At 42.2% G+C, this 26,396-nt stretch overlaps 5 protein-coding genes across 6 annotated transcripts; 3 read left to right on the top strand and 2 right to left on the bottom strand.

Annotated features, from left to right (window-relative positions):
• The first annotated feature begins 1,329 nt into the window (after nucleotides 1-1,329).
• LOC103712045 (protein NRT1/ PTR FAMILY 2.11-like) lies at nucleotides 1,330-4,539 on the top strand. The gene is made up of 4 exons (XM_008798421.6): nucleotides 1,330-1,609; nucleotides 1,712-1,929; nucleotides 2,668-3,224; nucleotides 3,526-4,539. The coding sequence occupies exons 1-4, from the start codon at nucleotides 1,498-1,500 to the stop codon at nucleotides 4,424-4,426; spliced, it is 1,788 nt and encodes a 595-aa protein (XP_008796643.4). The 5' UTR covers nucleotides 1,330-1,497; the 3' UTR covers nucleotides 4,427-4,539.
• Nucleotides 4,540-6,655: 2,116 nt separating this feature from the next.
• Nucleotides 6,656-9,832, top strand: LOC103712085 (protein NRT1/ PTR FAMILY 2.13-like). The gene is made up of 4 exons (XM_008798481.5): nucleotides 6,656-6,945; nucleotides 7,081-7,298; nucleotides 8,093-8,673; nucleotides 8,798-9,832. The coding sequence occupies exons 1-4, from the start codon at nucleotides 6,792-6,794 to the stop codon at nucleotides 9,681-9,683; spliced, it is 1,839 nt and encodes a 612-aa protein (XP_008796703.4). The 5' UTR covers nucleotides 6,656-6,791; the 3' UTR covers nucleotides 9,684-9,832.
• A 1,144-nt stretch (nucleotides 9,833-10,976) lies between these two features.
• On the top strand, nucleotides 10,977-14,890 carry LOC103712044 (LRR receptor-like serine/threonine-protein kinase FEI 1). 2 transcript variants are annotated; one of them, XM_089925171.1, is made up of 13 exons: nucleotides 10,977-11,233; nucleotides 11,323-11,458; nucleotides 11,549-11,620; nucleotides 11,707-11,778; nucleotides 11,886-11,957; nucleotides 12,042-12,113; nucleotides 12,244-12,315; nucleotides 12,477-12,583; nucleotides 12,729-12,926; nucleotides 13,011-13,343; nucleotides 13,635-13,889; nucleotides 14,211-14,344; nucleotides 14,425-14,890. In XM_089925171.1, exons 1-13 carry the CDS (start codon nucleotides 11,152-11,154, stop codon nucleotides 14,644-14,646), a joined length of 1,827 nt encoding a protein of 608 aa, XP_089781297.1. In that variant the 5' UTR covers nucleotides 10,977-11,151; the 3' UTR covers nucleotides 14,647-14,890. The 2 variants fall into 2 exon arrangements, with proteins under 2 accessions (XP_089781297.1, XP_008796642.4); XM_008798420.5 differs by having other exon boundaries at nucleotides 10,999-11,233; nucleotides 12,741-12,926.
• Nucleotides 14,891-17,056: 2,166 nt separating this feature from the next.
• LOC103712043 (homeobox leucine zipper protein) lies at nucleotides 17,057-22,056 on the bottom strand. Its single transcript, XM_008798419.6, has 2 exons — nucleotides 21,384-22,056; nucleotides 17,057-17,730 (listed from the first exon to the last, which is right to left on the bottom strand). The coding sequence occupies exons 1-2, from the start codon at nucleotides 21,723-21,725 to the stop codon at nucleotides 17,515-17,517; spliced, it is 558 nt and encodes a 185-aa protein (XP_008796641.3). The 5' UTR covers nucleotides 21,726-22,056; the 3' UTR covers nucleotides 17,057-17,514.
• An 804-nt stretch (nucleotides 22,057-22,860) lies between these two features.
• On the bottom strand, nucleotides 22,861-26,180 carry LOC103712042 (NADH-ubiquinone oxidoreductase). The gene is made up of 2 exons (XM_008798418.4): nucleotides 25,773-26,180; nucleotides 22,861-23,098 (listed from the first exon to the last, which is right to left on the bottom strand). Exon 1 carries the CDS (start codon nucleotides 26,107-26,109, stop codon nucleotides 25,819-25,821), a length of 291 nt encoding a protein of 96 aa, XP_008796640.1. The 5' UTR covers nucleotides 26,110-26,180; the 3' UTR covers nucleotides 22,861-23,098; nucleotides 25,773-25,818.
• Nucleotides 26,181-26,396: the final 216 nt, after the last annotated feature.

Raw genomic sequence — 26,396 nt, 5'->3', positions numbered from 1 at the left:
TTTTTTTTTTCTTCCTCCGTTTCCCTTTTTCCAAAGCATTTGGACACATATTGGGGAATTCAAGGCTAGCCAGCTAGCTGAAAGAAAATCTGATCAGACCTTCCAAGAGTCTGGGATCATTTTTTTTTTTTTTTTGGTGCAACGCGGCTCGCACACTTCCCGGATCAATTATTGATGGCGCTATTTTGGCACGAATATTGCAACCGTAGCGCTCTGTTTTTTCTGTTCTCACAAAGATTCTGCATACTTTTCAACGTTTGGGAGCAACTCCGTCCACAGAAGGTTAAGGAAGCCGACCACAAGCTTTGGAGCTGATTGAAGTCCCTCATCCCGGCTGCTGATCCCTAAAATTTGATCAGCATTTACCTCCCCAGTTTGCCTTCAAGAGGCTTCTTGTTCCCCCCGTTCTTCTTCATATCTGATTTTCTTCGTACTCCGTGCATTCTTCTTACCAACTCTTCTGCCTTCTGCCACTCTGATGCACATCTCTCTACTTTCTTAATAGTATTTGGTGGCTGATAAAGTCTAAGCTCCTTACCTTCATTCTAGTCAAAAAAAAAAAAAATGTAATAGCTCAACACATCACATCAAAATCAGAAGGCTTCCAAAGATGGAGAGTATGGACGACAATGGTGGAAGAGCCAATAATTGATAATCGCAGGGGATGTCGGCATCATTTTATTATTGTTTTGTCTTCATAACAATAAAAGAGAGGGAGCAAGAGAGCTTGACCCGTCTCCTCTGCACTCACATTCAATGATTCAATCTGAACCGAGAGAAAGCAGTGATCCACGTCTTTGTGGGCGCCTTCGCCACTTCTTTCCTCGAAGAGGTTGCGAGTAGGATAGATGAAGCAAGAGAGATCTCATACTTGTTAATCGGGTGGAGGAAATTATACGGCAAACTGATAGCCAAGTTCTGCCAAGCCAGAAGTCCGGTCTGCATGATTCACACCACCAGATTATCATGGCCTCGAAAAATAATTAGGATAAAATATTTAATTTGTTTTGGAACTTCTGATGGTAACACCATGCATTGTCCTTAGAATGAAAATGAAAGATAGTGCTACGTACCGGATCTCTTCCGAGCACTAAGTTGTAACTTTAGTGGGTAGAATCGGCACTCAAGTCCCTGAATAGTTTGTGGAGTGTTGGTCCTCATCAGTTTCTGGCCATTCGCAGCAGTCGCACTTTGTCCAGCCGCACAGCAAGGATCCAGAGTCAGCTTTTTTCCTTTAACATGCGGATACGGAAAGCGACAAAGATTTTCTTCGCACGCAACGATAAGAGCTTCAATTAAACATATCAAAATATTTCTTTCTTGGTATACATTCCAAAACTTTCAATTATATGATTTTCTCTCTGATGCGAGTGTTGACCGCCTACCCCGGCCGGTTCTTTTTAAATACCAGATCCTCACCATCTCTCTTCCTACCAAGGCAATAATAGAGCTGGGGCAGAAAGAGAAGCGAAGTGAGGAAAAGTGTTGGGGAGAGAAATGACGGCAACGACAGGAGAGAAGCCACAAGAAATGGAGAAACTAGAGAATGGCACAGAAGCTGAGCCAGAAACCAAGTATAGGGGATGGAAAGCCATGCCGTATGTCATAGGTATCAAATATATGCATGAACACTAGCTAGCTTTGATTTCCTGATGGTAGCTACTTACTTTCCTTCAACAGTTGATTTATATGAGATGGGAAATATGGACAGGTAACGAGACATTCGAGAAGTTGGGAACCATCGGCACGGCGGCGAACCTGTTGGTCTACCTCACCACCATCTTCCACCTGAAGAGTGTCACCGCGGCCACCACCCTCAATATTTTCACTGGGACTACCAACTTAACCCCTGTTCTCGGTGCCTTCCTCTCGGACACTTATTTGGGCCGCTACATCACTTTGGGATCTGCTTCTGTTTCTTCACTGTTGGTATTGCTCGCTCTCTCTCTCTCTCTCTCTGTGAATCAGATTGGATCCGCACCACGATAGCTATGAGGCTCGGAGCATTGCGTGGGCGCTCTCGTCTGCTTGCGTCTGTATGTGCGCGCAGTATGCATGCCTGGAAGAAAGCAAGTTGAGCTTAAGTTGTATTATTTAATGCCCTGATTAATTATAAACTAAGTGGCCTTCGATTGTTACCAGCCCTTAAATTTATGTGTACGTTTGGATTGCCAAAAGAATAGTGCAGTTCAAATGGCTTGATTTGAGCTTGAAGCGTAATTTTTGCGAGATTGGCTTCACCTAAAGCGTTGCTTGAACGCCTGGCTGATGTGGCTGAGCCGCACCTGAGCCGCTAGCATGAGTCAATCCCACTATAAAACTAGCTGTTGTCAACTTTATTTCTTTTATTCTTTTTTCTCACAGACGAAGAGCAGTACTATATTTATTATTTGCCTTGTTTAGCTTGGACCCTCGACTATATTTGAATCTCGATCCCTTTGCCAGTGTTGCTTGCTGTCCACCCTATCTTGATATGAATATTAAATGGTCACACATAACCAGGTATATATCTGACGCATTTGACATCCAAATCTTCCAACTCCAACGATCATAGTTTCCTTCATTGAAGGGCATGCTCATTCTCACTCTCATACGTATGAACTAAGAAAGATATTTATGAAATTGTATGACCAAATCTTCTAACTATCATCGTTTCCTTCATTGAAGGGCATGCTCGTTCTCACTCTCACTGCTGCAATCTCCAAGCTGCACCCTCCCAAGTGCGACGACCGAGGCCAAGGATGCGCCGGCCCCTCGTCAGTGCAGCTTGCTGTCCTCCTCTGTAGTTTTGGTTTGTTGGTGATCGGTGCTGGAGGCATTCGGCCGTGCAATCTAGCCTTCGGTGCAGACCAATTCAACCCCCGTACCGTCTCCGGAAGGAGGGGCATCAACAGCTTCTTCAATTGGTACTACTTCACTTTCACAACGGCCATGATGATCTCTTCCACCTTCATCATCTACGTCCAAAGCAACGTGAGCTGGGCACTGGGTCTCGCCATCCCCACCATCCTCATGTTCTTCTCCTGCGCTCTCTTCTTCCTCGGGACCAGGCTCTATGTGAGAGTGAAGCCCGAGGGGAGCCCCTTAACCAGCATTGCCCAAGTCTTGGTCGTGGCATTTAGAAAACGAGGGTTGAAGCGACCTGATGACCCGAAGACGTCTCTTTTCGATCCCCCCCATCTTAGTTCTCTTGTTTCCAAGCTCCCATACACCGATCAATTCAGGTAATTATAATCACACCTTCCTTTTTATTTCAATTTCGTATGCACAGACACGCAGCAAGTGAAAAAGAGAATATTTAATTAGTCCTAAACTTAAAGATGAGGACTGCCGAAAACAAAATCAAGCAATTGAGTATGGTCTACCAAGTCTAAAATGCTTGCAAACAAACAAACTAACAAGCATATGACTTTGAAACTCCTTGAAGCTAGCTTGGTCGAGTTTGAATCAGTTCCAAGCCACGCCGGAGATGTATGGGCCTATTTGTTGCTTCCTAATCGGGTCTCGTGTGGTTTATGGTGTCAGGTGTCTCGACAAGGCTGCGATCAGAACTCCCATGGACGAAATCAAACCGAATGGCCATGCTGCAAATCCATGGAGACTATGCAGCCTCCAACAGGTCGAGCAGGTAAAATGTTTGGCGAGAATCATTCCCATATGGACCACAGGCATCATCTTCTATGTTGCGGTTGTCCAAGAGACAACCTTCGTGGTCTTTCAAGGCCTTCAAGCCGATAGACGCTTTGGGAAGAGCAAATTTGAAATCCCAGCTGCTTCTTTCAATGTATTCGCCATGCTAGCCTTAACAATTTGGATACCTGTTTATGATCGCATTCTAGTCCCATGGCTTCGAAGAGTCACCGGCAGAGAAGGTGGCTTCACATTACTCCAGAGGATGGGAATCGGAATTGTTCTCTCGGTAGTCGCCATGATTGTCGCCGGACTGGTCGAAGAGCGAAGGAGGAGTTATGCCCTTCACCGGCCGGCCCTGGGGATTGCACCGAGCGGCGGTGCGATATCATCCATGTCCAGCTTCTGGTTGGTGCCCCAGCTCGTGCTTCTGGGTCTTGCTGAGGCTTTTAATATGATCGGTCAGGTTGAGTTCTACTACAAGCAGTTTCCTGAAAACATGAGAAGCCTCGCCGGAGGTCTGCTCTTCTGCGGGCTAGCATGTGCTAATTACTTGAGCGGCTTCATGGTGACAGTAGTTCATCGAACAACCGGTCGCCATGGGAAGGATGATTGGTTAGCCAGCGACCTAAACCAAGGAAGATTGGACTATTTCTACTTCTTGATTGCTTTCATTGGAGTATTTAACTTCATCTTTTTTATTGCTTTCGCCAGCTGGTATAGATACAAAGGCCTAGAAGATGGCTCCGAGATTGCCTTGGAGAAAAGCAAATCAACAAGATCTTCTCTTGTTTAAACTAAAACCGAGTATCCAGATATCCATGTTTGTTACTGTATGGTATTTTAGTCGTCACAATATTGTTGAAAAATTATCAATGAAACTGATCGGTGATCATGTTTTCCGTTAAATTCTTTTGCACATTCCATTTTCTTTGCTTCTCTTGAGAATTGCAAGTAACCAGCCAAAGTATAGGTTTTTTTATGGCTACAAACCAAGTTTTTTTTTTTTTTGGAGAAAAAATTAGCGTTTCCTTTCTCCTTCTGAAATCCATTCTTTCTTTAGATTTGCCTTGCATGATTTCTTCAATTAGTTTGTTTCTAGAGTTTTTGCTTATGGGATCTTGTCCTTCTATAGGCTTGTCGATGCAGCAGCAGATCAGTGGGAATTTTACTGAAAATTTTGGATGGAAATGTTTAATTTTCATGTTTTTCTAGCATTTCAATTTTATCATCAAAAAAGCAAAAAAAAAACCTCCATGATTCCCCCGGCAAGCCATTAGACATCCGTATGTCGCCATGTGATGCACAACTTCCACATTCAATGCATCGATCGACAGCCGGGTAGAAACGTAAGAAGCCAGCAATGCTTTTACCATTCTGGACGATATTTTATATTATTTCATTTTTTTGTTAAAAAACTAGATAAACAAGGGTCAATGGCTTCTTTTTTTCATTCCTATAGTCTAGAAGATGGACCCACTGAAACACCTCCCACTACCCAGTTGTGACGCAGGAGAAATCTAACCTCCGGTCTCTTTTGGATGATTTTGCTCTGAAGTCTGATCAAGATAACTAGAAAAACCTGGTGAATTCTCTTCAGCCTCCTTATACAATTTCCTTAATTCTAGAGGTGTGAAATGGCCTCTGGCCAAGCTGATTTGGAGGATTAGAGCCCCATCAAAAGAAGAATGCCTTGTGTGCTTGGCTCTTCTAAATAAGCGTAATACAAAAAAAAGGAAGATCCTTCAAAAAATAACCGGGAAGGAATGTTCGGGGCTGCATGCTGTTGCCTTGCGCCCATGAATCTGTTGATCATTTATTTGTTGGTTGTCCATTCAGCACACAGGTATGCACTCAGCTCTGTGACCACCTGAAGGTTCCCTTCGTCCCTTCAAGTTTAGTCCAAATCTGTTCTTCTCGGAGTAAACGCTTCTTCAAATCTGTATCTTCGCCAAGTTATCCTAATGTTGTTCCTTAACAAGAGTTTTTGACAGAAGATAAAAGGTTTTTTAGAAAGTGCATCTAGGCCGGTCACAATTCACCAGAAGGACCTACCAATCAGAGTTCACTATGATACCATCACATGGTGGATCAAGAGCTGCCACTTGGCGAGCCCATCATTGCGCGGCCGAATTGGCATCTCATGAGCTCTCCACAGTTGGCTCCATCCTAACCGAGAGCCATAGTGATCATCAAAATCCTACCGATGTGACAGGCATGACGTCATCCACATGCAAGACATTCATGTCTGATGTCTAGGCCGTATCCAGGCCAGTCATTTCTAATCGGCTCACTGCCCTAGTAAGCTCCTCCATCCTTATAATTAACAAAAGAGAGAAACCTAAGAGGTGAGTGCATAAGACGCCCTAACAGACTGTGAGAGAACCTACCTCTGTTTTTTGAGCACTATTCTAGCTTAGGCATCGGGGGCTCTTCATCGGATACTTTTTGGCTAGAGAACTTCTTTGTTTATGCTATTTCAGGTCTAAGTGTAACCATGCAACAAGAACCCCAGTAGCGATCGTATGCTGCACTTCCTCTCCGATACTGACCGGAGCAACCAACAGCCGAGCTCTTCAGCATCGACGTGCCTCTCTCATTGCAATGCCTAGGACAGGCCGGTTCTTAGTTGCAACACTATATAATATTATATTAAAATAATAATATCACATTCATATACTATAATAATATTTTACTATCTAATAATCAGTTAATATGTAATAATAATCAGAATACTTTATATCAAAATATTATATTATAATTATTAACTAATAATAGATGCATTACATTACATATATTATATTATGCTATATTAGTATTATTATAATGCTAGGTTACCATAATAATTATATTTAAATAGTACAACATTAATATAATATTATAATATTATACTATCTTAATATATTGCCAATACTCTAATCGGGAGGGGGAGGGGGAGGAGAAAGAAATAAACAAAATTCCGTTACCCCCTCCCCTTTTCCTTGGGGCGTTTCATTTCATCTCCCACCAACACCTCCCCCCCATCTCTCTCTAATAAACGATGCTGGCTCCCAGTTTTATACTCGACAACAAATAATAGAGCTCAGCCCGGGATAAGAGTGAACTCGGAAAAATAGATCAAGATCCACGGGAGAGCGAGTGAGAGAGGAAAAGAAAGAAAGATGAAGCAATCCTCGTGGAGGTCCTCGATCGACTGCTTCAAATGCTCGCCCTCCACCCACAACGACGTGGTCGCGGCGGATGGAGGAGATAATATTCTTCAGGTGCTGGAAAAGAGGAAACCTGGTGGCTGGAAATGCATCCCCTACATCATCGGTCGGTTTTTCCAATCTCTTCTCTTCTCTTCTGTTGTATTGTGTTTTATTTTATCGCATCGTGCTGTGTTGTTTTGTAATAGACGTAATGCTTTTAATTGATTCATGATATATAAAGAGATGTATACGATGACAGGGAATGAGACGTTCGAGAGGGTGGCCTCGTTCGGGCTGACGGCGAACTTCACGGTGTATCTGGTGAGCAGGTACCACATGAAGCAGGTGGCGGCCTCGAATTTTGTGAACGTTTACGGTGGGGTGATGAACTCGGCTCCGCTGCTGGGGGCCTTCATCTCCGACGCCTACTGGGGCCGCTTCCGCACCCTCGCCTACGCCTCCCTCGTCTCCCTCTTGGTACGCCACGCCACATTCCGCACCCTCTCCTTGCCTCCCGCGATCCGCCCGCGCCGATCGCGCCCCACCGCTGACCCCCAAAGTTTTATATAATATGACACATCTATATCCTCTTATTAGTTTGCTCCGGCGCGCTTACCTTAGATCATCTTAATTTGCGTATTGGTTTTTTGTTTTTCGAATTTATATACTATTTCTTATAAACGTACAAAGTAATGTACGTATGTATTTATATATTTATAGTTTAGATTTTTCTTGCTTCTCTTGGCTGAACTGAACCATTCGAACATTTTCCAACATATAAAGATTACCATAAGTCCAATTTGAGTTTCTCAAATCATAATCACCAATTTGTATAGAATGATGATCGCTATTTTTTCTTGTAGGAATATGTGTTTGCATAATCTTACGGCCAAGTACTATATATTTTCTTATAAAAAAAAATCAAAATCTCCCTTTAATCACCCATCACATGTATCATTGAAGAGTGCCGCATGTAATCTAAATCATGTTATCCAACGCATGCATGCATAGGAGTGTGGCAAAGCTCCCAACATCTGACGTGTCTTGAATTAGCAAAATGGTTATCATGCAAGCGACACTTACCTTCCGCGCACGCTCATTAAGCCTCTCCGTAATAGCATAAAGTACTTGATAATATCGTTGCGGCCCCACCTATACATTCAAATACGTGTCGCATCCTGGAGCACACGCTAGCTATCAAATTTGAACTTGTGCCTAGTGGTATAATATTATGCTATTAATCTTTTAATATGATGGAGAATCAAGTACAGGGAATGGTGGTGCTGACCCTCACGGCGGCGATTCCCCAGCTCCGGCCACCGAGCTGCAGCCCGGCGGCCGAGCAGGCCGGGCAATGCGTTGGCCCAACCAGGGCCCAACTCGGCGTCCTCGTCCTCTCCCTTGCCCTCATGTCGATAGGCTCAGGCGGGATCCGGCCGTGCAGCCTGCCCTTCGGCGCGGACCAGTTCAACAAGACCACCGAGTCCGGCCGGCGTGGCCTGGCCAGCTACTTCAACTGGTACTACTGCACCTCCACCGCAGCCGTCATGCTGGCGATGACCGTAATTGTCTACATCCAGAGCAGCGTCAGCTGGTCCTTGGGCTTCAGCATCCCGGCCGGGCTGATGGTGATTTCGATAGTTCTGTTCTTCCTCGGGACGAGGCTCTACGTGTACGTGCCGGCGGAGGGCAGCGTGTTCTCCCGTATCGCGCAGGTGTTCGTGGCGGCGTACAGGAAGAGGAAGCTGGGGCTGCCGGCGGCGGACGGTGTGGTGGAGCAGGAGAGGATGCTGTACGACCCGCCTACGGCGAGCAATAGGGTGACGAAACTTCCGCTCACGCTGCAGTTCAGGCGAGGCTCTACTTCGCTAGCTGTCTGCTCTAACATGCATGGATCCTCAGAGCTTTCGAACAGAGTTCCTGTCTTTTTTTTTTTTTTTTTAATTTCTGAGGAGAAGTTTCTGCTAAATGTGCAGTCTCTTGAACAAAGCTGCCATCATATGCGAGGGCGACATGAAAGAAGACGGCTCCCCTGCGGACTTGTGGAGGCTATGCAGCGTCCAACAGATCGAAGAAGTCAAATGCCTAATCCGCATCATGCCTATTTGGCCTGCCGGCCTTGCATGTTTTGTGGCAATGTCTCAGCAGACGACTTTCGTGGTTTTCCAGTGCTTAGCCATGGATCGCCACCTGGGCCTGGGCTTCGAAATCCCCAGCGCCTCCGTCCCCATCGTCGCCTTGCTCGCCCTGGCCCTGTTCATTCCCATCTACGACCAGATCTTCGTTCCGGTAGCCAGAAGACTGTCCGGGATGGAGAGCGGGATCAGCCTTCTCCAGAGGCAGGGAGTAGGGATAGTGATAGCGGCCTCGTCGATGGTGGTGGCGGGCTTGGTGGAACGCATGCGGCGGGGTGCAGCTCTGGCCGACGGCGGCCTGCACGGGTCGTCGCCCCTGTCCGCCGCGTGGCTGGCGCCGCAGCTCATTCTGATGGGCGTCGCCGAGGCGTTCAACGGCGTGGGGCAGGTGGAGTTCTACAGCAGGCAATTCCCGGAGCACATGCAGACGATAGCATGCGCGTTCTTCTTCTGCAGCCTGGCCGGAGGGAGCTACCTTAGTGCCATTCTCGTCGCTGCCGTCAGGAAGTATACCGGCTGGTTGAAGGACGACAACAACGTCAATGCCAATAGACTCGACTACTTCTACTATCTGATAGCCGTCATAGGTGTGGTTAATACCCTCTATTTTTTGGTGGCTGCCCGTTTCTACCGTTACAAGGGCGCCGTGGAAGTGGAACCGAAGGAATTGAGCCGGGAAGGCGGCCCCGCTCAAGCAAACGTGAATACGATGGAGAGTATATGTTAGAAAGCCATCCTAGTCGCCGTGGGAGGAGGAGGATCCGAGGATGGTATATATCTAGCTCGGAAAGAGGCGGATGGATGATTGTGTTTAGGGTTTTTGGGTCATTACATGAACTGCAGTGGGCTAGACCATGGGCTTCTTGCAAGGACTAAACTAAAGCCACATAAACCTAAAAGCTATCTTATTCCTGGAAGAACCCAGAGTTACCTAATTTTGCCGATAAAAAACGGGTTACGAATTGGTGCAAACCAAACGGACTTGCATTATGGAAAGATGAGCAAATCACTTATTTTATAAGGTGTTTCCATCAATTATTCCTCAATAAAATAAGTCTTCCTGCTAGGGATAGGAAAGTTGAATGGAATGTGTTTAGCTTTCAAAGAATCCATTTGTCCGAATCCAATGGTTTATCGAAATCTATCAACTCTCCTTTTTAGACAATGCAATGCTTGTGGCGCCCGACGATGCATGACTCGAGAGAGGGAGACGTAACAGGGGAGAGCAATTATAAGATGCTGCTCGAGAGTATCAGGTGCTACATCAATGTTTGCCGACATCGGCGACCTTTGTCTCCCTCTCTCGAGTCATGGTTGGAGACAGAGGGTAGCCGGGGGGGAATGGCTATGGACGGAGGGTTGTGGAAGAGAAGCCAAAAGGGAGTGGAAGGAGAGGCACATAAATTAAACAAGCTTTTTATGTTTTATGACATGCGTTTTTCTAAGTAGAGGCGGTCCAATCAGCAGAATCCTGATCTTCGGTGTTACCCTTCAATTCTTTCTCATGTGCGAGTGGAGCTTTTTTTTTTTTTTTTTTAAGTCAGACACATTGTATTATTCTAGTGTGAATACATCTACAAATATTAAAAAAAATGACGAAGAGAAGATGGAGCAAACTCATAGTTCTTATAAAATTAATTATCGGAATACTGCGCAACAAATAAAGCGACATAATCAGCTATACTGTTTATCTCATAATAAGCATGAATAATCTGAAAGGCCGTACAATTTCTCAGAGAGATCTTTAATATTCTATAGCAGTAGGTACCCGTCCTCTATTCCTATATAGCCCTAAATTTATCTGATCATAATAGTTGAATGTCCTCTCAGATGAATGTGCTCAGCTCCTAATTTAATTTGTGCACGAGTAATCTTTCAAGCAGCTCTGAGTTGCCCCCTTTTGAAATCTTTGACGCAAACGGCTACTTCTGTCCCAAAAATCGTACGCTTCCTGAGAAAATGCCTCCCCAGGCCCCGGCCCTCTCTCTCTCTCTTCAGTGTGTTCGCGTTCATAATTAAAGAGCACTTTCCCACAATCCCCCACCTGTCCACCACTGTAGCGCCCCCTCTCTCCCTCTCTCTCTCTCTCTCTCTCTCTCCCCCTCCGGCCTCTGTAAAATCCTCGTGCCCCATCTCTGGCCTCATCGCCAAGCAAGAGGCCGTGGGGAGAGAGAGAGAGAGAGAGAGAGAGAGAGATGGCTCTGCGGCTCTGGGCTCTTTCCGCATCCATTTCCATCGCTCTTGTGCTCTCCTCCGCTTCGGCCTTGAGTCCTGATGGTACCAAAATACTTCAGTCTTCGGCGAAGATCTTTCCTTTTTCCTCTTCTCTTTACTGTTGTTAATCCATTGCTTTCTGGGAATCTTAGGCGAGGCACTGCTGGAGCTAAAGGCGGCGTTCAATGACACGAAGCGGATGCTACGGAGCTGGAGACGGGCCGATCCAAACCCCTGCGGTTGGACCGGCATCACCTGCCATTTCCCCGACCTCAGAGTCCGGTCCATGTCCGTACTCCGAGCTCTTTCCTCTCTTCTTCTCTTCCTCTCCTTTGCCCTCTTCTCCTCATCTCTTATTTTATCTCTACTCCCTCGCAGAAATCTACCTTATATGCAACTCGGAGGCATCATCTCTCCCAGCATCGGAAAGCTCCAGAGGCTCCAGAGACTGTGAGGCTTCATCTCTTTCATCATCTTTATGTGAATATGAGCTAAAGGTCTCACCTTTCGCTGGTTTTGTATCTGGGGCTTCGCAGGGCTCTCCATCAGAATAGCTTGCACGGACCTATTCCGGCTGAGATCAGGAACTGCACCGAACTAAGAGCACTGTATGCCCTTTTCTGTTTCTTTCCCCTTTTTTAGGTTTTTGTTTTTTTTTCCACTTGGTACTTCTCTTTAGATTGTTTGCATAAGCTGCATTCCCCTGTTTGATTAGGTATCTGAGAGCTAATTACCTACAAGGCAGTATTCCTCCCGAGATTGGAGACCTTACTGATCTCACTATCTTGTATGTTTACTAATCCATAGTCCTCTTTTTATTCCGTTGCATTACCTTTTCTCTTGGTTTCTGTTAATTTTATGTGGAATGTAGGGATTTGTCGAGCAACTTGCTGAGGGGAACAATACCTCCCTCAATCGGAAGTCTCGCTCATCTGCGTTTTCTGTAAGTTCAGAAAACGATCTCAATTTAACCTTATTCTATATTAGCTGATCCAGAATAATACCATATTTGCTAGGTTTGCATTTTTTTTTTCGTATTTGATTGTGAAATCTCGCGCTACATTCCATTACAGAAACTTATCCACCAACTTCTTTTCTGGCGAAATCCCAAATGTTGGAATACTTGGCACTTTCAGGAATACCTCGTAAGTTGCATCCCTGCTCTCCCAAATGCTTGACAACATAGATGATCGGTGCTTTTTTATGCATTCACATCGGATTAGTCATCATTTTTAATTGGTTGTAGGGTTAGTTTAGTCCTTGCAATACCTCCTTGGGGTTCTTATAATGATGAAAGTTGATGCAGATTTGTTGGAAACCTAGAGCTATGTGGCTTGCCAATCCAGAAACTGTGTCATAGTTCAATGGGCTTTCCGGTGGTGCTACCGCACCCAGATTCTTTTGCATCACCAGGTAAGTTTTGATTTGGAGTTCATTATCATTTGACAATGACAATGGAGAACAATTCTGTTGTTCTTTCTAAATATAATATGAGTGGAGAAGGGTGAAGTACCTCGTTACTGATATTACTGATCACAGTTTCCGTTCTTTCTTGGAGTTGAATCATCAGGAATTCCACCAGTTTCCACAAAAAGAACAACACATTTTCTCAATGGTATTATAATTGGTGCAATGTCTACAATGGCCCTGGCATTAGTTGCAGTCCTTGGTTTCCTTTGGATCTGTTTATTGTCGAGAAAGGGAAAGGTAGGAGGCAAGTATATAAAAGTGGATAAGCAATTTGCCCAAGATGTTGGTAAGCTATATAATCACCTTTGTCCCCTCTTCCCTCTTATGTCCTGCCAGCTCCCTGATTTAGTTGATATTGCTCTCTAATTAGGCACCAAACTTATCACTTTTCGTGGAAACCTTCCATATTCATCCGGGGAGATCATCAAAAAGCTGGAGCTACTTGATGAAGAGGATATTGTTGGATCAGGTGGATTTGGTACTGTCTACAAGATGGTGATGGATGATAATAATGTATATGCTGTCAAGAGGATTGATCGGAACTGTGATGGATCTGATCAGATTTTTGAGAGGGAACTCGAGATTCTGGGCAGCGTTAAACACATCAACCTTGTCAATCTGCGAGGCTACTGTAGGCTTCCCTCAGCCAAACTCCTGATATATGATTACTTGACCTTAGGCAGCTTAGACCGCTACCTGCATGGTAAGCTTCTCAACTGAAACATTAGTTTTCTTTCCATACAATTTCCTGTGTTTAATTAATTTCTAGTGTAAAAATAATAAAACAAATGGATGACCTGAGATTACCATATATGTGTCACAAACTATATACAACCATTTCCTGAAGTACTTGATTTTATCGTGTTTATTGAAATCATCACCTATTCTCTATTATCTATGTCTGCATAAAAATCAGCCACCAACCATCTAGAGAGCCAGGTGAACTTATTCCATGCATTACTCACTTCTGCTTTACATTATTCATATTTTTCAGAGCATGGGCAAGATGAGCAACCCTTGAACTGGAATGCACGCATGAAAATTGCCCTTGGCTCTGCTAGAGGACTGGCATACTTGCACCATGATTGCTCTCCTGGAATAGTGCATAGGGACATAAAATCCAGCAACATTCTACTTGATAGAAGCCTGGAGCCTCATGTGTCGGATTTTGGTGTAGCCAAACTTCTTGTAGATGATGATGCACACATTACAACAGTTGTAGCTGGTACTTTTGGCTATCTGGCACCAGGTTTGTTAATATCTTTATCTACGTGCATCTTTGTATCACACATTGAACGTAACCTCTTATGTCAAATTCTCAAAACAAACTACCTAGCACGTCCAAAATATTATTGAACCTATGGAAATATCCCTTAATATTTACTATATAAACTGTCGACAATTCATGAAATGGAATGAATGGAAGAATTTCAACTTTTTAATCAGTTAAGTCAGCTGTGGACATTGATTGATTTGGCCTATTTGATGAAAAAAAAATCCTATCTCAGCAATTAGTTTGTAGGTTCATCTGGTGTAATTTAGGACATTCACATTACTTTGTGTGTATCAGAATACCTGCTTAAGGGGCATGCAACAGAGAAATCAGATGTTTATAGCTTTGGTGTGCTCTTGTTAGAGTTGGTCACCGGAAAGAGGCCTACAGATCCATCCTTTGTCAAAAGGGGCCTGAATGTTGTTGGCTGGGTGAGTCTGCTCTACATTTCTCATATTTTCCCATTATTGTTCTTTCTTTGTTCCACCAACTAATGTTCCAAGCGTTGCAGCTAAACACATTAACAGGAGAGCATCGATTGGAAGAGATTGTTGACAAGAAGTGTGGTTATGTGGATGTTGAAGCAGTCGAAGCAATTCTCGATATAGCTGCAATGTGCACAGATGGGAATCCTGATGATCGCCCTTCTATGAATGAGGTATTAAAAATGCTGGAGGAAGAGATCATGTCACCCTGCCTGAGTGATTTCTATGAGCCTCACTTGGACATTTAAGCTGACTCTTCAAAGTTGTGGAGCCGGGTTCTGTAGATATACACCACTTGTGAATTAGGGCTATTTCGACCCTTCCCACCTAGGGAGTTTGGTATTTGGTAATGTGTTTCTTACCAGAACTGTGGTTTGAGTGCATGTATAGATGAGAGATTGTAGTAGTCTTCATGCCTGCTTTCATTGCAGACCAGTTCAGTTTATTAATGTTGGGCCTGATGAAAAAGAATGGTTTTTTGGTAAGAAGAAATCAGTGGTGCTTGTTATGTGACCTTTATTTTCAGACGCTAGTGGCTTTCTCAACAAAATCAAATACCAATAGGAAGTGGTGTGTGCTGAGTGCAACCAAAAGTCCTAGAAGCAAAATAAGGAAAAAATACATTATGAGCCCGCCCGATACGTCAGTTTAGGCTTTTCGGGGTAAGCTATAAATTGACATGGAATATCGTCGTCATTGTTGCCACCTTAGATTAATATAAACAGAAGATACAGAGGTGCAGTGATTTAAAATTACAATACCTCAAAAACAACCAAGGAACAAAAAGCTTGAGACCAACAAGGATATTATCTCCTCGTCAGGGAACCAAGAAGATTCAGAATTGCTTGGTGACTGTCTTTAATCTTTCCTGAGCACAGGCTTTCCCATTGAATGAAACAGTGAAGCGTTTTCTGCAGGGTTGCATTGATGGAAGATCCTTTTTGAAGAAAGATTCTATAATTTCTTCCCAACCAAATGTGCCAACAAATGGCTATAGCAAGCCGATCCCAACCCTTTCCAATGTTGCCTTTGTTCTTCGAAAATCTTTCAGATGCAGGATTCTTTTGCGTTACCAATTCCAGTCTGCGAGGATGGCTTTGTGTTCCAACTTCCACACACAGCCAGGAAAATCATAGGCCTAGATTCTTAAGCTGTTTTAGGTCACAAGCCTAGTTACTTAAAACTGCTTTACATATTGCTCTACTAGGGTGCATGTGTGTAGTACTGTCAAGCATCATCTTTGCTTTGTTGTTTGTACTAAGAGGACTCACCTTTGCACTTTCCATCATCAGCATTATAATCCTTTTTTGAAAGCATCATTTAGTGGTGACTCCTATTGGGTTGTCCCTGGGTCTTCCATTGATACCAAGGGGCCTGTTGAAGCTAACCCTTGTTCCAGCCACTTTATTTGTGAAGCATTATTAAGTCTGGGATGAATTCAATCTTGGAAACAAAACCAAAACGGAGAGGACCAAGATATCCAATCACAAGTTGATGCTATGAATCACATAACACTCTCCTCCATGCATTGCCTTTTCTGGGTGAACGAGCATGTACTGGTGCTACGGTTAACTAGAGGGGAGCACCAAAAGTTCGGAGCAAATGGCCAAACCCACCTCCAATCCTAGGCCTCAGAAGGCCTGAAAATTGGGTCCTAGCTTCCATGCTTACGGTCCTTGTGCAAAGCCAAGATGGTACACTCACTTCCCCAAAAAATCCTTTTTAAGTCATTTATCGCCCACCTCGTTCGATACCGTGCGAGTCCGTCCATTGTGGACACTGCGGACTGCACCAGCCTCGTGAGTCCTGGTTGCACGGGCACTGCCACATTTAGACGTTTAAAGGCAGCCCCCAGGACGATAAAGGCGACGTCTTGGATTCCCTTGAGGCCGTACCTGATGCTCCGATGCGTCCACATTACTGGCAGACTGGCCGAGGATGCATTGCACTGTGACAGGATCCCGTTGGATTGTAGCCAAAATTTTAACTAACGAGGCAAATAATGAACTAAAAAATGTGGGCACACTAATGCGGGGAAAAGTTCAGGCTGACAAACCCTGATTATTAGATTGCAGCAAGGAGCAAGAGAAGGGTGGTCGAGTGAAGCTTGAGCGTTCCGATGGTTGATCCTCATGCAACATTCATGGTTGAGTTGAAGGCTTTAAAGTACGCCACTGTGAATCTTGATGCATCATGCATGGATGCATCGTAGACAAGAGCTGCATCAAATGCATGTAAAAAGGCCCTGCGGACTCACCATCCATTACTTCACCTGTATAACTACACAATTAATTACCTGTGCAAGAAGATATTATCTAAGGGCAAATATCTTAATTTAAGAGCAAACGAAATGCGACGAACAAGAGGAACAACGGACATTCTCCCTCCTCAAATTATAGAATCCATAGCACAAGCAATATAGATTTTAGGCCAGGGAACTTCTCCAAGTCTAGGATTTTGAAGGCAATATTGTCTTCTCACATTCAAGAGCGAAGGAGTTGGATGCGAAGGTTGACTTTGCACCATCCCCTGATGAAGAAGTAGGCAAAGAATTCTAAAAAGAATAATGACATGATAATAATCAGGATATCAATTCCAACACATCAAAGGGTTGGCAGTAAGAATTACTGCTCCACACGTTAAATTCTTCCACAAAACTAACCCAGTTGAATAAAGCAAGTCTGCTAACTTCCCAGAATACCATCCAACCTTGTGCATGATATTGAAAATAACACATTTGGGACAAAAAAAAAGGACAAGAAAAATACAGTGACAACAATATGGTTGGGATGGCAACAAGTGAGAAAGTCCATTGATGCCTATCTCCAAGCAGCTAGCAGTGTATATGCCGAACATAAAGGGCTTCTCTAAAACATCCAACCAGGCATAATAGCATATATACTAATAATGACAGGACCAATGCTTCCAAGAGACTTTCCTACAGAAACCAACAAACTTGCACCCTTCTAACTTCATAAATACCTAACAGAAGCAGCATGGGGAACGGACAGACATAGTCGGGCCAATTGAACCTCCATCATCAAGAGGACATCAATTCATCTTGGCTGCTACCGATTACTTTTCGTCAAGGGCCTATAAACTGATTCAGTTCATTGTCAAAGAAGATCATCATATGCAATTATTTCCCTGCCCTTATAGGGCAGATCCGAACCAGATCTGGTGCTTGCTGTAGTTGTGCCTGCAATAAGCTTCTTATTACTACGACCATGCCGGCTCAGGGGTATTTCTGCTCGAAGAAGCTTCGATGGGGGAGAAACTCCAACTCCTATTCTCCATTCTGGCAAAGGATCTATTGCACGAACCACTAGGACCTGCTTTTTGCTCCATAAACAGAGACCAAGGAAAAGATGAAACACTACACCATAGGCATAACTTCTAATATGATAGAATTAAGCAGCGAAAACATAACATTAATCATGTGCTTCGATTTTCGACACTGAGCAAGGAAGAACTAATATCAAATTTCAAGGAAATGAGAATGGACAAAATAAAAGTCAGGGTACAGATGACACTGATAAGTAGGAGGGATGCTTCCTTTTAGTGTGAAAGATTGCAAGGTAGCTCATGATTCACGAGGAGCAGGCTAAAGCTGAATCAAAAGCATGTAAAAAGGCTCTGACCACTACATTTCCTGAGGTATCTTCAATGAAATATTAAAATTTGAGAGTCATACAGGGCAATCAAACAAGGTGGCTAATGCAACTCATTTCTTTAGAGACTAGATCCTGTACACATCGTGGTCCTCAAGCTAGTTCCAGGATATGAGTATGATACTTACAAATTACTGAGCTTATTAGCAAGATAAAAAAGTGTTAAATACATTTCAAGTCACAAAATTTGATACTTCAATGTGCAGAGGATTATCTTTTATTGTCCAATTTACATGGAAGAATGACAAATGCTGCAGAAAAAAAGTAAATTAGAGGAATTGGAGTTGCAGAGTTTGAGAATGGTGGGAGACTGATTGAGGAGGTTTATTCATATGCTTCAAATATTTAATGATCCAAGAGGATCATCAGACCGGTTATGGATTGATTTAGCCACTTCAGATAGGTATGGACAGGGACTGGGAGCAAGATCCGCTATATCCAAAACTTAATCACGAATCAAAATTTCAAGAGGCCATAACATCTGATCAATGCGACAAAAATGATACTCATGTAGGGGTTGATATCTAACTCCTCTCCAAATCTGAAAAATTTATATTATTTTTTATTTTGAAAACTTCAGCTCCAACTATGAGAGAAATCCAACTTGGATTCTTAAAGGGTAGACCTTACTAGAATAAATAGTGGCCTTGCACCATAGTTTTGTACACATTGATTGGAAGTAAGTAAAAAAGCCTGTAAGGCCAATTTATGATTGTCTTAATCAATAAGCCAGCATGCTTTATTTTTCTATGACTAGTAAGGCCTGTCAAAATGCACTTCGAGGTTTGAAGATTTGCTGAAAATCAAGATGTTTTGACTGGAAGAATCAATTTTGGTTGGAACCAGTAAGAAAAATTCTACAAGTTATAGGAAGTTTTAACAATTTCATGATTTTAGCCAAACCGAATCAAAAGTGCTTACATGTGTTAAATTTAATGAACATTTAGGTATTTGACTTAGATTTGCACCATTTCTTAATTTATTTTAGTTATGAAACGGAACTCCCTCATGGAGTGTTGAATGTAACCTCCCATCAGTTATAACTTGGATTCTGCAAAATTAAGAAAAAATGGAAGCACTTTGATCTCATTTCTAAAGAAATTAAGGAAGAATGGTACAATGTTTAACCAAGTCTCTATATTGTTGATTAAATTAATACTAACTAAGAAAGATCCTGTATGTGTCTCATCAAATCCTCAAAGTTAGAAACAAGTCTTTGGAAATTAGAAAAAAATATCTTTCCACTTTGTCATGAAAAAATTGAAACATTTCATTGTCTTAAATTTCAAACTTGGATACGAGAGAAATTTTGTTACCTTTCATTATGTGCCCAAACTCAGGTAGCAAAGTGCCTAAGAAGCTCAAGATAACACCTTTATGAATGTCATCTTGTGTTTGAGAAAAGTAGAAATGGGGAATCTTTTAAGTCTTAAATTTATACTTCAAAACTTGATATCACAATACTGAATTCTCAAAGTTGATAATTCGCTGTTCATTCTTCATAGGCTTATATTTTCACAAATAAGTCAATTGTTATGCATTGGATTTTTGTGAGACAAAGTCTTGTTCTCGGGTAGTATATGGCCACCTATTGTGTGTACATGCATAGGTGTGCATTTGCATGTATGCAGATGTCTATTCAATTATGTGTTTAACTATGTCTTCATATATCACACAATCGAGTTTTACTCGGCATGTGCATCCCAGAAGTTCTCATCCAAAACCTTAAACCCATGCTCTATCCTCCTGTGAGTTGGAAGATAAAATAAGAGCAATGATATATATTATTGCTCCTATCATAACTTATTTACAATTTCATTATATATTTTTCATATTATAATATATCTTGTTAGTGTTTTTTATTTTGGATGACTAAGTATACAAAAGTATAGCATGTTAAAGAATTGATTGTTATTACATAATTTGATAGTGGAGATGAAGTAGATGAATCAAAATATAACTGACAGATGTAATTGAGCCAGTATATTTCTTAGCGCAAAATCAATGATGGGTTTATTTAGTCCACACTCCACACTATTGATAATGATCGAAAAATATTTAAAATACCTAGAAACCCAAAAATTTAAGTGATTTAGAAATCTCTTATCTATACATCAAGTGGGCACAAGTTGACTATAACAATGCATCTAGGTAGCTACAATTTATAGAGCTCTTACTTCTCCTTCATCTCCTCCTCCACAAGCACCATTGGCTCATATCTCATCCAATAAGCTTGGGATTCTTCCTCCTTTCCCTTGGCTTCCTCTTGTTGCCTCCTCCTCGTCCTCCTTTCCCTCCCCTTTACCCACCCCCACCCCCCAATTCCACCTCTGACTCCAAACCCAATTTCACCCAAATCCACCACCACTCCAGTCCCAACAACAAAACAATAACGGACCTCTCATGAAGTAAGTAACGCTTGAACAATATCTTTTGTGACATTGGCTCTCTTCTAAGATATGTATTTGGTGGTAGGCAAACTGATCAACCATGTTTAAGTCTCTCTCTCTCTCTCTCTCTCTCTCTCTCTCTCCCCCCCCCCCCCTCCCTCCCCCTCTCCCCTTTATATCCATCCACTTCTTTTATTTTTCTTTTTCCCTCTCTTTCTTTGTGTCTGTGTGTTTATTTTGGTTCATTCCGTATACTTTTTCAGGTCTAAAGGTTACACTTCTTTTTGTAGACAAAAGGTAAGACCTAATGTTCCCCTCATTTCATGTCAATGGGCCTAAATATCAAACTATCAATGAAAATGGGGGGATATCATTTGCATCTCCTGTATAATGGAAGTTTACCTATGAAGATTCCCTTTGCTTCACAAGATAATATAATCAAAAGATCTTAAAAGCAACAGAACTTTTGAATCTTGTATTTCACACAATCCAATTAAACCTATAAAGATTCACATTTTGTGTTAGTTTACTTAACACAAGTTATAGGAATATTACCAATCACATTTCTTAATGCCGATAGCAAATGGAGTAGCATACAACTTTTTTATAGGTTTGCTCCTTTTTTTCATAATTTCAGTCTCACTATATGCACATAATTTCAGTCTTCGCTTGATTCTACTTTTATTGACCATAATTATGGACTCAAGCTAAGAATTTGGCTATCAAGAACCAGTAAGAGCGGTTCAAACTACGAAAGGAGGAAATAAGGCGAAGCCCTTACCACTACTTTGAAAGGGCATCTCAAAATTCTCCCCATTCCGAGGAAATTAAGTTAAGCCCTAGGAGCAAACTCCATCGCCAAAATAATACGACCAATATCTATCTGGTGAGGAAGAGACTGATAAAAGGGAGAAGAGGAAATACCCTTTTGGATCGGATGGCGATGCCGAAGGCCGGATCGAGAGAGGCGGAGATGGCGGCCTCGGCGGAGCGGTCGGAACGGAAGGCGACGTAGCCGGAGCCGTCGACGTCGATGCGGATGCGGGAGATGGGCCCGTACATCTCAAGACGGGACTTGAGCTCGAGAACCGTGCAGTCGACGGGGAGGCCGGTGACCATAACCAAGGAGGGGGAGGAGGACCCCCTACCGGTGCCGGCGGCGGCTGGCTCCGGCTCTCTGTCCGCCTCCTCGGGCGGCCACCGAAGCCGCTTGGAGAGAGAAGTGGACGGATTATTGGGCCTCTCGCGCTTCCTCCTTCGGTTCATGGATCTTTTCCGGTGCCGCGGTCACCAAATGACAAACGATTGAGGAGAAGGTAAAGAAAAGAGATGGATCTCTTTTTCCAGTGCCGCGGTCAGCAAAGGACAAGTGAATACCGAATAGCGATCGAGAAGAGGGAAAAAAAAACACGGTGGTGCGCCCGGTTCGCCGACTGATGCTTCTGATGTAACCGATTAAACTAGGGTACGCCAACATAGCGATTAGAGACCACTCCTTCCGGCTAATAGCTGCAGAAGATCGGCTTATTTTTGAGGCAGGTGTTTTCGGAGCGAAACTCAGGGCAGCATGGGAGTCTATACAGACGGATGCTTGAGGCTGAAAGTATTATTCTAGAAAGAGATTCAGTGAAGATTATTATACGAATTTTATAAGAAAAAATATTGAGGACAAATCACCTACTTCTAGTCGACATCCGGAGGCTAGTGAAGAAGTATGCTGCCTACCAGATCATACATGTATACCGAAAGACGAATAAAGCTATGAATTGAATCGCCATATATCTGTTTCCCCACCTCTGAGGTTTATCCTTTCTCTGAACTCTCATGACAATGCTTACACAAAATCAGTGTAAGCCACCGATGTACCAACAGAAAAAAAAAAAAAAAACACTCCATGGCTTATCACCAAGTAACTACTTACTATTTGAATGGTATCATGGATTCAAATTTAAATAGATTTGATGTGCGTAAACTGTAGGATGGAAGTAAGAATTAGGTCTTGGCATAGCCGCCGGGCTTTTGGATTCTTGAATAGACTGTTGTCTTTTTTTTTTCTTTTCCTTTTTTTAAAATATTTGATTGCTGGTTAATATCAAAATGTCATCGGAAAAAGAAAATTAATTTTAGCTAATCAATAGGTGCTTAACTTGGCTAAACTTAATTTCCTAAGGATGGAATCACTATAACCTGCAAAACTCTCTCCTCGTCGTACTTCATTTTCTCTACAAGTTAATTCATTAAACCTCAAACTTCAACTAGACGGGATATTACCAATCCAAGAATAAGTTTCAAGAATATACCGAATGGTTACGTTGAATTAAAAACTCTCTAGCTTGATTAGCTATCTAGCATCCAAAAACCCCGCCACCTATTGATGTTAAGGGAGGCTAGAGCAGCTATATGGTGCAACACAGCCAATTCACTAGTTTTTTATTTGGAGATAATATTTGAACACCAATTCAAGATCAACAACAGTTCAGAGAACACCCAGAAACCAAATCAGAGTTATCATGATCAGGTTCTCATGACACCATAGCAACATTTAAATGCATACATGAAGCATGACTTATGCGTTATCCATGCTGCATCACCTTACACTGGCTTCTTCCACATCTCCGCAACAGAAGACAAGAAAATACCTGATCAAGACACCATTCAGAAAGATGTCAGAACAAATGGAATCCTAGAAACAGAATCCTGCCCCAATACACACGAGACACGCACACACACACACACACACACACGCATATAGAGATGTTGCTAATAAACTGGCATACATATCATGGCAAGTGGAACTTATAAACATGACATCTTTATTCATGTTTTAAAATAACTGCAGAAACCCTTCAAGATATCCCTAGCATACTCAGGTCCTATCTGAACAAAATGTAATGCCCAAAACGAATTAACATAGAGTAAGTTCACTTGCACAATAAACTGGGTGCCATGGGACAGAAGTATCACAATAAAAAGAACAGAATACTAAACAGATATGGGCAATACTTGCCATTTAAGATAACGCTGATGGATAGGCAACATTAACAAATTTAAGAGAAAAGTTTCCAATATCCTTTTCTATTTGAATGTAGAATCCTATCTTACCTGGGCTCTCATGTCTAGCTCCAATAACGTGTCATATAAGTTTCCGAAGAAGATATGTGTCTTTGAGATATGAATGCTTATCAAATTCTTCGATTGTAACTTCTAAAGATTCGTGAAGAGCTGATGAACTCTTTCAACAGTGAATTTCACTCGCCATAATGATGTTAGAAAAGAGCTTTGGCCTTCTTCAGAAATTACTCAAAGATGTAGATATTAAAATACTCTTACAGATTTTCACTTTTCTTATATCCTTAAGATAATTAGGAAGTATCAATCAAAAACATGTCTTCGATTAAAAGACCTCAACAAATAAAATCTTTTAATGTTTTCTTTATAGAATATTATACATATTAGTTAAAAAATTTCTTTCCCATATATCCTAGTATCTCTCTTCCCCCCTTCTTGTTGAATCAAATGCTTGAGTACATGTTTCAATTCAATCCTAGTGCCCATATCCAAGAAAAACTAGTTCAAGCAGCTGGCAGTAGCAACAACATTACGCACATAGAAAACACATATTACAAAGATGTTGATCTCTATAGAACCATTTGGTTAAAGGAATTGCAAGCAACTAAGAGTTGAGACCTAAAAGAAGGAACAGATAGAAACAAACTCAGCTCCTGGTTTGAGTTGTAACTCCTCACAACCATCCTAGTTTCCCAGTAAACTTCAACTGTTTACGGTAGGCTGGGTTACTCATCTCCTTCAACAGTAATCATAAATCTTTTTTTGTCCAAAAACATGCTCTTCCCCCCCACATTGTTACAAGGTCTCAAAAATTTTAAATACACTAACCATGCTTCTACTTGAAAGGAAATTGGTAGTTCTTGAGAACTGGGACTCCGCATGGTTCAGTAAAAAGACTGAAAATGATTATTCATCCAATACCTTGTAATAAATTACAAAGTACAAGCACACATCTTGCACAACAGGTAGCCGCACACCTATCAAAGTCAACATCTATGGGTACATAAATTGATTTGCTGTTCTTGAACCAACAAGTCATGTTTTATTGCTATTACTCTTTCCATGGTGGACATAGTCCTACATAAATAAATCATAACTATATTAGTAAAAGCTCATAGCTGAAAGGGCAACAACTGCTAAGGCGGAATGGGTAATCTCTATCTTGACCAAGTTGAAAAAAAAAGAGAAAAGAAAAGAAAAACATTTCCAGTAGAATACTAGGCAAAAATTTATTCATACATATTTAGAAATTTATTCTTCTCTTATTCTACCATGAATGAGACTAGTACATCAGCAAGCATATAAATGCATCTCTTTTACTCAGTATATGAGACCACGTGATTATTAAAGATAAACTTTTGGAGTGGGTATATTGATGTGAGCATGGCATTTCACCTAAACAATAGTAGAACTCCAGGACCTGATAGCATTTAAAATGCTCTCTCACAAAGTTAAAGAAGCTAATGTAAATTAAATGATGCCTTATAAATAAGATGTGATGGGACAAAAGGAGTAAGATGAAAGGTGGGTGGGATGAAATGCTAGTCTACCATAGTTTGATTCCTAAAGAGGGTGTGGTGGAATGTGATTATTAAGAAGCCGTTCAGCATAGTCCCTAATCTGTACTAGGTTTCATGTATGTGCACCACATATACCTTGGTTTACCCGATAGAAAGAGATTCACCATGATTCAAAATATAGAGGGAATTTACACATTAAAACCTAATTGAAAGAATTTATGATGGCAAAATACTAGGGCTTCTTTTTGTGTTTTTGTTTATCTACAAATTTGTGAAATACCACATGGGGATTGATGCCGAAGATAGCACTTGCACAAAAGTTATTGTACTCACTTTTATTTTTCACTCTTTTTCATCAATCATGTTGTTCAGTTTAGTTCAAAATTTTTCTTCTTGGGGTTTTGATTTAAAAAATAAGAAAACAAAAGCAATACCATAGGGCGCTTAATTTCAATAAAGAAAAAACATCAGCTTTTCATCTGGGATCGCTCTTCGGGATCTCCTTTATTAGCCGTACAGCCACAACCGCAACCCTTTTTTACATCAAAATCCGAATCAAAATCAAAATGTCGATGGCCTAATGAAAAAGATCGAATTTTGACGCAAGGAAGCGCCGTAAAAGATGGGATCATGAATTCAGGACGCATCCAGAAAAAAAGAATTTCATCAAGCATAATGATAATAATAATAATAATAATAAGATGAAGAAAGAGAGGGTGCTTACGACGGATGGATGGATGGATGGGTGGGTGGATGATCCTGATCCATCATCAATTAGTGGATTTAGGGGGCGGTGGGAACTGCTGGTTGAGGAGGAGGTCGTCGTAGGGGTCGCGGCGGCCGGGGACCTGGCTGATTTGGGCGTCCCGGAAGAGCTGGGCGTTGAAGCGATCGAAGGTCCAGAAGCCGTAGGGGCGGATGGGGAGGTTCCAGTTGGCTTTGGTCTTGTCGCACTGCTCCCTCATAGCGTAGATGTGTTCCCGCTGCTTCTCGTCCCTCTTCTTCGGATCCTCCATCAGCCGCAGTATCAGGTTCTCCGCAAACTCCATCACGAACCCCATCGCCAGCCCTTGCTTCTTTCTTTCCCTCTCTCTCTCTTCCCGATTTCTCTTCTCCTCTCTGGTGGTAACTCTCGAGAATTATATCTATATCTAAGAGAGGCTCCTCGAGCCCTAGGATAACAGAAACAGCACGCGCCAAGCACGTGGCTCGTCCATCCCAATGTTTCTGGCTTTTTTAAATATTCTTAACAAGGAAAAGAGTTAGGGAGGGCTAACCCACATATGGTAATTATATTAGATAATGGAAAGGTTGAGTATAAATATTTTACATAAGCATAAGTAACACA

This window comes from Phoenix dactylifera, chromosome 9, assembly GCF_051530095.1.
Source record: "Phoenix dactylifera cultivar Ajwa chromosome 9, Ajwa_hap1_PhDact_Kaust_v1.1, whole genome shotgun sequence".
Classification (NCBI taxonomy): Eukaryota; Viridiplantae; Streptophyta; class Magnoliopsida; order Arecales; family Arecaceae; genus Phoenix; species Phoenix dactylifera.
The sequence above is the reverse complement of the archived record's forward strand: the minus strand, read 5'-3'. Positions and strand labels throughout refer to the sequence as shown.

Bases quoted from the DNA above. Each gene is read 5' to 3' on its own strand.
- LOC103712045 (XM_008798421.6), top strand. From the start codon at position 1,498: ATGACGGCAACGACAGGAGAGAAGCCACAAGAAATGGAGAAACTAGAG. The intron at 1,610-1,711 runs GTATCAAATATA...AAATATGGACAG, and splicing joins AGCCATGCCGTATGTCATAG to GTAACGAGACATTCGAGAAG. The intron at 3,225-3,525 runs GTAATTATAATC...TTATGGTGTCAG, and splicing joins CCATACACCGATCAATTCAG to GTGTCTCGACAAGGCTGCGA.
- LOC103712085 (XM_008798481.5), top strand. From the start codon at position 6,792: ATGAAGCAATCCTCGTGGAGGTCCTCGATCGACTGCTTCAAATGCTCG. The intron at 7,299-8,092 runs GTACGCCACGCC...AATCAAGTACAG, and splicing joins CCTCCCTCGTCTCCCTCTTG to GGAATGGTGGTGCTGACCCT. The intron at 8,674-8,797 runs GCGAGGCTCTAC...CTAAATGTGCAG, and splicing joins CCGCTCACGCTGCAGTTCAG to TCTCTTGAACAAAGCTGCCA.
- LOC103712044 (XM_089925171.1), top strand. From the start codon at position 11,152: ATGGCTCTGCGGCTCTGGGCTCTTTCCGCATCCATTTCCATCGCTCTT. The intron at 11,459-11,548 runs GTCCGTACTCCG...ACTCCCTCGCAG, and splicing joins GACCTCAGAGTCCGGTCCAT to AAATCTACCTTATATGCAAC. The intron at 14,345-14,424 runs GTGAGTCTGCTC...CAAGCGTTGCAG, and splicing joins GCCTGAATGTTGTTGGCTGG to CTAAACACATTAACAGGAGA.
- LOC103712043 (XM_008798419.6), bottom strand. From the start codon at position 21,725: ATGAACCGAAGGAGGAAGCGCGAGAGGCCCAATAATCCGTCCACTTCT. The intron at 17,731-21,383 runs GTATTTCCTCTT...AGCAAAAAGCAG, and splicing joins TCGCCATCCGATCCAAAAGG to GTCCTAGTGGTTCGTGCAAT.
- LOC103712042 (XM_008798418.4), bottom strand. From the start codon at position 26,109: ATGGGGTTCGTGATGGAGTTTGCGGAGAACCTGATACTGCGGCTGATG.